At 35.8% G+C, this 13,376-nt stretch overlaps 1 protein-coding gene and 4 non-coding genes across 5 annotated transcripts in view; 4 read left to right on the top strand and 1 right to left on the bottom strand.

Annotated features, from left to right (window-relative positions):
- hob (bridge-like lipid transfer protein family member hobbit) overlaps window positions 1-13,376 on the bottom strand; it is a 28,275-nt gene that overhangs the window by 545 nt on the left and 14,354 nt on the right. Inside the window, exons 28-37 of the mRNA XM_090105047.1 lie at window positions 12,480-12,668; window positions 12,017-12,177; window positions 6,578-6,742; window positions 6,028-6,180; window positions 5,062-5,178; window positions 3,848-4,068; window positions 3,225-3,324; window positions 2,515-2,656; window positions 1,800-1,987; window positions 321-517 (exon numbers count right to left, since the gene is read on the bottom strand). Of these exons, the coding sequence (XP_089961173.1) occupies window positions 321-517; window positions 1,800-1,987; window positions 2,515-2,656; window positions 3,225-3,324; window positions 3,848-4,068; window positions 5,062-5,178; window positions 6,028-6,180; window positions 6,578-6,742; window positions 12,017-12,177; window positions 12,480-12,668 (1,633 nt within the window). The remainder of the gene's footprint in view (window positions 1-320; window positions 518-1,799; window positions 1,988-2,514; window positions 2,657-3,224; window positions 3,325-3,847; window positions 4,069-5,061; window positions 5,179-6,027; window positions 6,181-6,577; window positions 6,743-12,016; window positions 12,178-12,479; window positions 12,669-13,376) is intronic.
- On the top strand, window positions 2,247-2,318 carry TRNAD-GUC (transfer RNA aspartic acid (anticodon GUC)). The gene has a single exon. It is a non-coding gene; the product is annotated as a tRNA-Asp (tRNA).
- Window positions 2,944-3,015, top strand: TRNAD-GUC (transfer RNA aspartic acid (anticodon GUC)). The gene has a single exon. It is a non-coding gene; the product is annotated as a tRNA-Asp (tRNA).
- TRNAD-GUC (transfer RNA aspartic acid (anticodon GUC)) lies at window positions 4,801-4,872 on the top strand. Its single transcript has one exon. It is a non-coding gene; the product is annotated as a tRNA-Asp (tRNA).
- TRNAD-GUC (transfer RNA aspartic acid (anticodon GUC)) lies at window positions 5,433-5,504 on the top strand. Its single transcript has one exon. It is a non-coding gene; the product is annotated as a tRNA-Asp (tRNA).

The raw sequence follows: 13,376 nt of genomic DNA, 5'->3' as shown, positions 1-13,376 counted from the left end.
AGGTAAGCGAGAAGACTTACTATTGCCACTTGAAAAAAAGAAATAAAAGACTAGTAGGCTACAAGTCAATTCGAGTCCCACGTCAACCATGCTAAAGTCCACTATCTTTCTCTTCGTTGTAAATATTAAAAACAAGGGGGAAATGGCAGAACAAGCAAAATATGGAAGAACTGATGTTAAATGGTCACGTTTGCACAATCTGTAAGTAACTTGAATGGTAAAAATGTAAAGCAAGACAATTTCCCAAGCAAAACACAATTAGGACACTTATTCTAAGACTATTTCACAACTCTTAAGACATACAACAAAGATCCACTCACCGCCTGGTATCGTTCTTGGTGGCCAGCAGCAGGTCCAGCCAGGTCCAGGTCACGTTGTGGTACTCGAGCGTGGGCAGCACGAGCGGCAGGTCGCGCACGTCCTCCAGGTTCTTCTCCTTGCTGCCCTTGTACGAGACGCGCACCGGCACTTCCGGGATCTTTATGTATATGAACAGCTTGTTCTTTTCCGCTCGCTCCTGGATGCGGCATTGTAATAAATACAATACAATATCGAAAACAATACAGAAAAAAGAGAGAAAGGTCAAATAATGATCTCTGTCATGCAGGCAAATATTCATTTGACAGAAGGTAAATGGCCTTTTTTATCAGCACTGGAAAATGGTCCTTATCCTAAACAATTATTGACCACAGTAATACTGTCACCAATTTAATACATGTTCGACTATTTAACTGATACGAAATGAACATTTTCATCAGCTTCAGTAATGCCAATTATCAATACTTATGTTTTGAGGCTAAATCGTATAAAAGAAGGTAGGCGTTAATGATATCTATTTGTTTGTATATAGCATAGCAAGCAAAGAAGCAAGTGGGCCACCTGATGTGGTCACTACCGGCCATAAACACTCGATCAGTGTGTGGGTGGTGTCGCAGGTGCTGGCGTTTCTTCTTATATTGTTATTTACTAGGTTTTTGTATAATTTCGTATTGTTGTCTATGTTCTTATCTTTTAATAACTGTTTTCTTGCCTACACAGTAATAATTGGGGACACTGGAAGAAGAAAACATTTTTTGAAATTCAAGAGATAATTAGGCACTCGATTGTAATCACGTACTTCCGTTACTTACGTTAACGTAAGTAAGTAAGTAGATCCCTAATATTTCTCTCTTTATCCTCATAATAATTTAGATATACAGTTTTCCACAAATAACGTTAAGAAAAACAAAGCCCCGATTGTTTTCTAAAATAATACACACAAGGACAGATGTGGTAGTATTGACATTGACCCATATAATGCATTTATTTTCAAGTATTATCTGAATTCTGAGTATTTATTTAGAGTCACATTCAAATGAATATTCCTTCTGTATGTGGTAAAGGGCTTTACACATAAAATGACGTCATTACAAAATTGCATATAACGTCATATAATATTTCTTATAGTTTATTGATAAAGTAGTTATCTCACGCATGTACAGAGTGTAAGTGAAGTCCCATGTCCCCTAGTGGAGTAAGGGGCTGATGCTTTATACATCTGTTTCACTGATCGATTTTCTTTAGTGACAAGTAGGTGATCAGCCTTCTGTGTCCTACCAGACCGAGACATTTTTCTTCTTCGTCTCCACCGGGAATCGAAATAATGTATGTACAGAGTACATACATTATATTTAAATATAAAAAATCAATAAAAAAAACAATATCATAATTTAAAATAATTTACAGATACGAAAGTATTCGAATTTATCAGCTTGAAATTATAAAGGAGTGCCAATGTTTTTCAACACAAGAAACCTTACCTTCATTTTCTCGACATCATCTTTGTCCCTCTTATCTCTCTTCACGTAGAAGTTAGAATTAGAGTCCTTGTTCTTCTTGCGTTTTTTTGCCGCGTTTTTGTCTTCATCGTCACCTTCGTCCATGGCTTCCGGGTCTCGCTCCGGGAAACAGAACTTTAGCATCGTGTTGAAGAATTTCTTTGTCATGCCTGTGGGGTGGGATATAAAATGGAATTTTTTTAAACAGTGACTTATACATAATATGTATTATAAACGCGAAAATTTGTAAATATCCACTTTTAGATGGCATTAATTATTGTTTCATATGATTAAAGCAACAAATTTTAATATGTATTTAAAAAAGTTATACAAAGCTGGCTTCCGATGAATTCGTTTTTCTATACATGAAATTATTATACATAGTTACTAGAGGAACAAATAATACATAATTTCGCATAAGCTCTCAAGTCTTCGGTAGTATAGTGGTCAGTATCCCCGCCTGTCACGCGGGAGACCGGGGTTCGATTCCCCGCCGGAGAGAACTCTTTTTTATTTTTTCTTTTCTATTCCACCACATCTTTTAAGTATTTTTTTGGAATTTTACATATAATTTTCAATAAAATAGCAATATTTTTTTTGTTATCCTAAAATTGCATTTGTTTCATGAAACTTATACTTACTCAGATGAATGTTAGGCGTATTTTTTTTCGGTTTGACCTAGTATTAAGAAACTCACCAATCCTTATAGGCACAATGTTCACTTCAAAGTGCTCTTTCACCGAGATACCTCCCACGGGAGGTCGGTCGCGGCAGAACACGCGCAACGCCGCGCGGCGAGCTAGCGGGGCACGGCCGGACGCCGCTTGCGGGACTAACACCTAGTTGAATGAAAATAATGTAACATGTTATTAAGTAGTAAGAGTACACAACAGACTATAAGATGTATTTTGAAATAAATAATTAAGCAAAATATTTTTCGCTTTGATTTTCGTAGCTGATGTGTCTACATTATAGCAGACAGTTTTAAACTTTAGTACATGATTATTTATTTAAAAAAAAAATACCAAACGAAATAAGCATTCAGTGAAGTTAATTTTTTTGCCTTGCGTGTCGCAATTCTTCCAATCGCAAGATATTTTCCGATAATTTCGCACTAACTCACAAGTCTTCGGTAGTATAGTGGTCAGTATCCCCGCCTGTCACGCGGGAGACCGGGGTTCGATTCCCCGCCGGAGAGTCCTCTTTTTATTTTTTTTCTTTTCTTCAAACACTTGTTTTTCAACATTTTCTTTAAAAAATATATAAATAGGAATCATAGCAATAATATAAAAACTTTATTTTTATACCACAGTTCAGCTTTTTTTTTTCTTCCTACACACAACTACATAAGCATTTTACAAAAAAGGGTATTTTCACTATTTTTTTTAATTAATGAATATTTCTTACCTCCGGGAACGGTTCATTAGGCAAGAGATTGGTGACCCGCACATAGCCCAGCTCCAACTGATGCTCGACTGAGTCGTCTGAACGAGATGTTTTCGTGTATCTACGAGGGACAACATTTTTTTTTTTCAAATTTATTTATTGTATTTGTAGATTTGGTATTAAAAGTTTCACATTAGATCATGTTTTTGGAAGTTAATTACTTATGGATGACAATGATTCTATCAATTACAACAATACAACTAAGAAAGTATTGAGTGGCCGTTCTTCCTTCAATGGAAATTCGATTAAAACATTATACTTTAGAATAAATGTGACATTACCAAGTGAATATACTACATAACGAGACTACAAATGTTTGAATTTTGACACTTCAATGTTATAAAAAAAATGTGTGCGTGTATTAGTGTACACACGTAAGAAGTGAAACTTCTTTATGACCTTATTTTTCAAAAAATAATTTACTATATGCAACTTTACAGAAATACGTGGTACGGGGTAGGGATAAGAAAAAGATGGCGCGTAACGGAAAAATGTCACGCGTAACGAAAAAATGTTACACTAAATTTTTTTCCAACTCCGATAAAGAAGTTTCACTTCAAAAAATATCATTCATCACAACTCACAAGAAGTTAGTCAACAACAGATCCGCGATGCCCAACTGCCCGTCCGCATCAGTGAGCCGCCAGCGGGCCGACTTGAAGCAGATCTCGTTGTATCGATGCGGGGGCGCGTGCGGAGCCCGAGGGGCGGGGGCCCGGGCTGCGCTGCCGGCCTCGCGCCACGCGCGCACCATCGCGTCTAGTTCCTCGCCGAGAGACCAAGCGGACTCTTTGCATTCGTTCACCTGGATAATATAATTATACTTAATAAAATACGAAAGTGTGTTCGAGTAATCTATACTATTATTATAAAGAGGAAAGGTTTGTAATTATGTATGTATGTATGTATGGTTTTCACGCATAAACTACTGAACCGATTTTGATGAAATTTGGCACAGACAATCTTTAGACCCTGAGAAAGAACATAGGCTACCTTTTATTGCGAAATATGTACCACGGGCGAAGCCGGGGCGGACCGCTAGTTATAATATAATACGAAAGTGTGTTCGAGTAATGTGAAAAGTTCATTTCTGGGCAGCTACAAACCTCTATTTAAAAAATTAAAAATCTTGCCTAGAGAGCATCTGATTTAATTGTATTATTTTTTATGTTTTACGCAATAAACAGATAACAATACCGATATTTAAAAGAAAATTTTAAATTATGTATAAAAATAAAAACCTCTATAAAAAAAAATTAACTTTGTTACTTGAATAAGCGCCATCTATCGAATTCGTTAGACACTGTTATATCGCGTTTTTCACAATTCATTGTAGCGCCATCTAACGGCATTCACAAGAAGTGCATCAAAACGATAAACGCAAACAATTTCATCCATCCGTGCCTAGCCCTGTTTTCCTTTTACCACACTTTGAATAATAGCAATTTTCTATATCAGTTATGAATTGCGGATACAAAATATGAAAATGCTGAAGTCGTAACAGTATAATAGCAGTAATTTCGCCAAACCAATCACATCTTCGGTAGTATAGTGGTAAGTATCCCCGCCTGTCACGCGGGAGACCGGGGTTCGATTCCCCGCCGGAGAGATTTCTTTTTGTTTTTTTTTTTTCTGTTTAGTTACAGAAACTAAACGCAATCAACATAATTAACAACGCATTAACAACGAAACATCCTTTTTTTTTCTTTTATTTTTAGTTCACCTTTAAATTCAATTAGTAAAAACTTAAAAATAAGCAATACATACACCGATGTTAAATTCAAAAATAAATTATTACCTGATCATCCAAACTCTTCAACTCGGCTAGGGCCACGGGATCGTTCCCGGTTATAGACCTGTTCTTCAGATAGTATTCCTTCTCCAGGCGACGCAGTCTTGCTAGCGTCTCTCTAACCTAAAATAAATTAATAAATAAATTGGGGTAAAATTCATGGATACACAATTTTCTTTAAGATATTAATTTTTATAAATTAAATATCAAAACAATAAAAAAATATTTTTCAATTATTTTAATTCGGAGCAAGAAATAAACGGAAACAACGATCACTTCAATAAATCAATAATTTAGCTGAAAAAATATAAATGAAACGATTACTTTATCAATTCACAGTAAGGTTTTTGTTGCAAAATTTCACATTCACATTCACATCTTCGGTAGTATAGTGGTAAGTATCCCCGCCTGTCACGCGGGAGACCGGGGTTCGATTCCCCGCCGGAGAGATCTCTTTTTTATTATTATTTTTTGCATTAATCGACAAAATCACGGTAAAATTCTTAAAAATAGATAATACCCAAAATCGGAGGAATTTAATCCAAATTTTAATTTCTTAACGTATTTCGAAAGTGTGTATGAATAAAGAGAAATAGTCAAAAGATTAGACTTTTTAACGGATATCAAATGCGAATATCCTGCATTTTTGCTTTTACAGACGATTTCAGCACGTTAGAGCAGTACCTACTTTTTTTTTTTTTTTATAGTGGGGAAATCTCTTAACTCTATTTCAAATTCCAAACTGTGCATTCCTGAACACCTGTATCTCTAGCTTGTGTATGAAGCGACTTTAAGATTGCAATTTTCAATGCGTTAAATCCTGGGGAATCCTGAACTATATTTTAAAATCCCAATTTCAAATTTCGAACATCATAATATTCCGAATTTCGAATTCCAAATTTAAAATTCCGAATTTTGAATTCCAAATTTCAAATTCCGAATTTCAAATTCCGAATTTCAAATGTGCTATACCTGTGTCTGCAGCTTGTGTATGAGGTGTCGCGGGTCGGTGTCGCGGTGCAGCTGCAGCTGGAAGCGCATGCGCGCGCGCCGCTCGAGCGCGCGCCGCCGCTCCGGCTCCACGTGCAGCACCACGTTGTTCACCACGTCTAGTAGCATCGCGTACTGGAATACGGTGAGTTTTGGTGTTAAATTTATCTGCGTTTAGATGAAATTTACAGAAATCGAAGAAAAATCTACCCAGACGAAAACAGGGCGAGCAAACAGTTAAAATGTAATGAATATTATAAAAAAAAATTTAAGTATTCTCACACGATAAAAATTTAAATGACAAAAAAAAATATACCGGCCGAATTGATAACCTGCTCTTTTTTTGAAGTCGGTTAAAAATTAGCATCCTTTGACAATTTTTTTTACTAAAATAAAAGTTTTTTTTTTTTTATTTTGAACCCAATTTAGCTATTCTGCTGCTTAAAAAATCAACAAACGACATCAAACTTATTTCGTCTACATAAATCTACCCAAAAAAATCGACCACCCTATACATCACATCACACCTCACCTGCAACGAATTAGTGCACACATCCAGATCGTGGTGCATCAGCGTGAACGAGTCGTAGGGCTCCGGGGCGGAGGCCCAGCCCGCGCCCGCGCCGCCGCCCGCCTCGCTCTCCTCCTGCGACACGTAGTAGAACTCGCACGCGCACCGCGACACTATGCGTTGCAACTGCGGAGTACAGTTATACAGGGTGTTTTATTAAACAGATACAGAGATGTGTATAGAAACACAATTATTCATAGACAACATTTAAACTGACAACATAATAAACGAAAATAACAGAAAAACAAATCAACATAATCTATATATATATATAATAAAACTAAGTCGATAAAATGTGCGTGCCGATAAAACTTAAAAAGGAGTCCCGACACGATAAAGGGACTTATGTGGTGTGATAGCCCTTTATCCCCCCTCGAACAAGAAAGTTCCCGTTTTAATCTAAAGGGCATGTTTTTAAAGATATAAGGGACTTTCCGACCCTTCAACTTGGAAATTAAGTGCAGTGGCGCCATCTGTTATCGAATATTTGAACTTCGGAGACTATATTACACTCCAATAGACATAGTGTGTAGTCTCCATAGTTGTGAGCCATTGCAGCATGTGTAGTAGTGGCGCGAAATTTAAAATTCCAATTTCAATAAAATCTTAAATTTAAATTTTGTGTATTTATACGTCATTATTTAACGTATATTTTGGAGTTAAAGCGACATAATTTTAGTTATCCAAATTAATTCTCAAAATATTAAAAAATTTAGGTTTTTAAATTTCGCGCCTTTACTACATACGCTACCGCTACAGAAGCTAGAAAGTTCCCGTTTTAATCTAAGGGCGTGTTTCTAAAGATATAAGGAACTTTCCAACCCTACATAGTGGCGCCATCTGTTATCGAATATTTGAACTTCATTCAGGACAACGATTGTTTGGGTTGCATTTCCAAAAGCGTTGCGAGCAAATTTCAATAAAGTCTTAAATTTAATTTGATGCTATAATAAAGTTATTAAATTTTGTGTATTTGTACGTCATTAGCTAACTTATATTTTGGAGTTAAAGCGACATAATTTTAGTTATCCAAATTAGTTCTCAAAACCTTAAAAAATTTAGGTTTTAAAATTTCGCGCTTTTAGTACAAATGCTACCGCTATAGAACCTTTTATTATGGCGGACGATAGTGACCAGAATACTCTAGAAGGTGTGAGAGAGAAAATATTTTCAAATTTTCTCGAATATTCTAGAGCCTAGCTCTCTGAATATATAAGAGCCCGGTGTCGCTCACCAGAGTTAGTTTAATTTGAACAGCGAAACGAGCGATTTCAAAACGAAAATAAGAGAAGTTATCTGTGAGCCTTTATTTAGAAGTATCACGTGTGAGTATTTTTAATAGTGTGTTTAATTAACTCTCGATTTTGAAACGAAATAGAAATAAGTTATTTGTGGGTTTTTTTCGTGAAATTTCCCTATAATATTAACAACATGTAACCCATCAAACCCAAAACAGCTATGGGACTCTTTCAAAAGGAGTATGAGTGATGATATATTGTACCAAGTCCGACAAGCTAATCCTGAACTGACTATAGAATTCAATGACGAGATCTTCAATGAAACACTCATTCGCTTAGAAGATAAATGTTTAGCAATAAATAATCAAGCCTAAGTAGAACTTGGAATGCCAGCACCACAAAGAAATGCTTTTAGTGTGCTAAACTACGAAATTATGAAGGAAAAAAGTTACAACATCAATCAACATCAATCAACTCTCAATGACAATAAAAAAAAAGTTTACGACGTTATAATGAGCCGGATAAATAACGATATTGGTGGAATTATTTACTTGGACGCACCAGGAGGCACCGGTAAAACGTTTCTCATAAATCTAATACTGGCGGAAATACGTGCTAAAAAACTCATCGCACTGGCACTAGCATCATCTGGCATTGCAGCCACACTTATGGAAGGAGGACGATCTGCCCATTCTGCCTTACAACTACCATTGAATATAGCCGAACAACAATTCCCGGTATGTAAAATTTCAGGAAAATCTGGACGTGGTAAATTCTAAACCAAGCTAAAATTTTCATCTGGGATGAATGCACCATGGCCCATAAAAAATTTATAGAAGCCATGGACAGAACATTACAAGAATTGCGAAAAAACTCTGAAATAATGGGAGGAGCTCTACTCATACTCTCAGGAGATTTTCGACAAACACTTCCAGTTATTCCCAAGACAACATCAGAAGACGATATCAATGCATGCTTGAAAAAATCACATCTCTGGCTACAAGTCCAAATACTGCAATTAACAAAAAACATGAGAGTTGAATTATCAAGAGATGAAACAACAGCACAATTTGCTAAAATACTTTTACAAATCGGCGAAGGTACATATCCTACTGACCAAACGACCGGCCTCATTGAACTTAACAGTGATTTCTGTAATATAGCCACTACTGAAGACGAACTAATCGACAAAATTTATCCAAATATTATTCAGAACTATACTAATGCAGAGTGGTTATTTCAAAGAGCAATTTTGGCCACTAAAAATAATATTGTTGACGATATCAATTTTAATATTCTGAAGAAAATACCTGATGAAGAGAAAATATATAAATCGATCGACACGATGGTATCTATTGAAGAAAGTGTCAACTTCCTCACTGAATTTCTAAACTCTTTACAAGTACCAGGAATGCCATTACACTGCCTTCGTCTGAAAATTGGAACTCCAATCATACTACTCAGAAATCTCAACTCCCCAAAATTATGTAATGGAACTAGAATGATCGTAAAACAGCTATCGAATAATATCATTGAAGCTGAACTTATTTCTGGAAAGACCAAAGGACAGACAGTATTTATACCTAGAATACCACTGATCTCTTCGGAATTGCCATTTCAATTTAAAAGACTGTAGTTTCCAATAAAATTAACCTTTAGTTTTACAATTAACAAAGCGCAAGGACAATCTTTAAAATATTGTGGCATTAACCTCAAAGAATCCTGCTTCTCTCACGGTCAGCTATATGTAGCTTGCTTCAAGAGTAGGAAATCCGAAAAATTTATGTATATATACTCCGGACAATAAAATGAAAAATGTTGTTTATAAACAAGTATTGTAAATAATGAGAAAACGTTTTCAATAAAATTTTTTTTTACTTTTTACGTCATAGTTTATTTTTTTATTTCGACTCTACCACGTCATCTCATATCAACTCCCGGGCGAAGCCGGGTTTTTTAGCTAGTATATTATAATCCCTACTTATATTATAAACGCGAAAGTAACTCTGTCTGTCTGTCTGTTACTCAATCACGCCTAAACTACTGAACCAATTTGCATGAAATTTGGTATGGAGATATTTTGATACCCGAGAAAGGACAAAGGCTACCTTTTATTGCGATAATATTATAAATGCGAAAGTGTGTTTATTCGTATTAATGTGACATGGAATGTGAATGAATTAGAAAAATGATTTTAACAATAGTTAGGGAAATTTTGATTGACAGAAAAATTACGATAAGTCAGGAAAATTTCCATAAGTCGGGAAAATTTCTATAAGCTGGAAAATTTCCATAAGAAAATAAAAATTCCTATACGCCAGAAAAATTTCTATGAACAAGGAAAATTTCTAAACGTCGGGAAAATTTCTATAAGCCAAGAAAATTTCTATACGTCAGGAAAATTTCTATACGCCAGGAAAATTTATATACGTCGGGAAAATTTGTATAAGTCAGGAAAAATTATATACGCCAGGAAAAATTCTATAAGCCAGGAAAATTTGTATAAGTCAGGAAAAATTATATACGCCAGGAAAAATTCTATAAGCCAGGGAAATTTCTATACGCCAGAAAAAAATCTATACGTCAGGAAAATTTCTATACGCCAGGAAAATTTCTATAAGCCAGGAAAATTTCTATAAGACAGGAAAATTTCTATAAGCTGGAAAATTTATATACGTCGGGAAAATTATATACGCCAGGAAAAATTCTTTAAGCCAGGAAAATTTCTATACGTCAGGAAAATTTCTATTCGCCAGGAAAATTTCTTCAAGACAGGAAAATTTCCATAAGAAAGGAAAATTTCTATAAGCTGGAAAATTTCCATAAGTCCGGAAAATTTCTATACGCCAGGAAAATTAATATACGTCGGGAAAATTTCTATACGCCAGGAAAATTTCCATAAGAAAGGAAAATTTCTATAAGCTGGAAAATTTCCATAAATCCGGAAAATTTCTCTACATCGGGAAAATTTCTATACGCCAGGAAAATTTCTTTAAAACAGGAAAATTTCCATAAGAAAGGAAAATTTCTATAAGAAGGAAAACTTCCATAAGTCCGGAAAATTTCTATACGCCAGGAAAATTTATATACGTCGGGAAAATTTCTATACGCCAGGAAAATTTCTATACGCCAGGAAAATTTCTTTAAGACCGGAAAATTTCCATAAGAAAGTAAAATTTCTATAAGCTGGAAAATTTCCATAAGTCCGGAAAATTTCTATACGCCAGGAAAATTTATATACGTCGGGAAAATTTCTACACGCCAGGAAAATTTCTATACGTCGGGAAAATTTCTATACGTCAGGAAAATTTCTATAAGCCAGCAAAATTTCTATAAGATAGCAAAATTTCTATAAGCCAGGAAAATTTCTATACGTCAGGAAAATTTCGATATGTCAATAAAAAATAATATTATAGATAAATTATGATAAAATACGTATTTAAGGCAATAGAAACGATTCAACTATAAATTTATATTTAAACATTTCATTAAGTATTTAATTTGATAGATAAATTAAAAAAAATCAGAGAGATAATGTAAAAAGCAGTTTTAATCCTACTAATATTATAAATGCGAAAGTTTGTGAGGATGTGTATGTGTGTGTTTGTTACTCTTTCACGCAAATACTGAACTGAACACTGAACCGATTACAATGAAATTTAGCACACGTATAGAAGGTATCTTGGATTAACACATAGGGTAGGTTTTATCCCGGAATTCCCACGGGAACGGGAACTATGCGGGTTTTCCTTTGAAAACGCAGGCGAAGCCGCGGGCGGAAATCTAGTATGTTATAAGTCATGTTGTGTTGCGCGAAGTGATGTATGTTGTGTTGCAGTGTGATGTATGTTGTGCCGTAGTGTGTTGTATGTTGTGCCGTAGAGTTTGATGCATATTGTGCCGTAGAGTGTGATGCATGTTGTGTCGTAGAGTGTGTTGTATGTTATGTCGTAGAGTGTGATGCATGTTGTGTCGTAGAGTGTGTTGTATGTTGTGTCGTAGAGTGTGATGCATGTTGTGTCGTAGAGTGTGTTGTATTAAATGTATGTAGTATCGTACAGTGTTTTATGTTGTGTCGAAGATTATACGATGTGTTTCTTTATACGATGCATGTTACGTCACAAGGTAAATGAGATGTAACAGGAAGTGTTTGTTCACAAACCTGCGCAAGGCCGGTATCTGCACTTGGTCCGACAGTCCGTCCAATCACACCACCAGCGGAGTGCCCGCTGCCCACGAGGCGGGGCACATCTGGTAATGTACTGATAGCCGCACCCGACCATCGCTCCTCGATCTCTTCAACTGATACCCACTGGATGTTCTCTATTGTAATATGTTTAGAATAAGTGGGTGGTCGATAGTTGGACACTTATTGAGGGGCAGAAAATTGTTTTTATACTATTTTTATAAATTGTATGGAAAATACGTGAAACACATAGGCTCTTTGATATTTAGTTTTGTAGCATTCAAAAAATCAGCTAATGTTGTTTTTTTATGTTTACTCAAATAAATACGATGAAGTCGTAACATCGATTTAGTCGAAGACAAAAGATTTAAAATGAGATGAAGTTAAGTCGCTCAAGTCGGTAAACTGCTGCCTATTCCTTGGTGAAGTGAGCGGCTACCGTCGAGCTGGTCCCGGTCCGCCGCGCTGACGGTCGCGTAGTACTGCATGGCGGAGAGCGCGCCGCTCCACGCGGTGGCGGCGGGCGCGCGCCGCACGCGCTGCCGCACCTCCGCACGCGCCGCGCACAGGATCACGTAGCCGCGCGTCTCGCACCCCTTCAGCACCACTTGCGAGTTCACCAACTCGACTGGGGACACAAGTTAATTAGTAAAAATTTCCATAAGTCGGGAAAATTTCTATAAGCTGGAAAATTTCCATAAGTAAGGAAAATTTCTATACGCCAGGAAAATTTCTATAAACAAGGAAAATTTCTATACGTCAGGAAAATTTCTAGACGTGAGGAAAATTTCTATACGCCAGGAAAAATTCATAAGTCGGGAAAATTACGATAAGTCAGGAAAAATTCTATAAGTCAAAAAATTTCCATACGTCGGGAAAATTTCTATAAGCAAGGAAAATTTCTATATGTCAAGAAAATTTCCATACATTGTGAAAATTTCTATAAACAAGGAAAATGTGTGTAAGTCAGGAAAATGTTTATAAGCCAGGAAAATTTCTATACGCCAGGAAAATTTCCTTGTATTTGAGACAGAAAAATTTCCATAAATCCGGAAAATTTCTATAAGACAGGAAAATTTCTATGTGAGGAAAATTTCTATACGCCAGGAAAAATCCATAAGTCGGGAAAATTTTTATGTCAGGAAAAATTGCCATAAGTCGGAAAAAATTCTATTGAGCTTGAAAATTTCTATAAGAAAGGAAAATTTCTATAGACAAGGAAAATTTGTATAAGTCAGGAAAATTTGTATAAGTCAGGAAAATTTCTATACGCCAGGAAAAATCCATAAGTCGGGAAAATTTCTGTCAGGAAAAATTGCCATAAGTCGGAAAAAAT

The sequence above is a fragment of the Colias eurytheme genome, chromosome 9 (genome assembly GCF_061535395.1).
Source record: "Colias eurytheme isolate Ceu_HAF_F1 chromosome 9, ilColEury1 Martin Lab GWU primary, whole genome shotgun sequence".
Lineage (NCBI taxonomy): Eukaryota > Metazoa > Arthropoda > Insecta > Lepidoptera > Pieridae > Colias > Colias eurytheme.
Note: the sequence above shows the minus strand (reverse complement) of the source record. Positions and strands in the feature narration are given on the sequence as shown.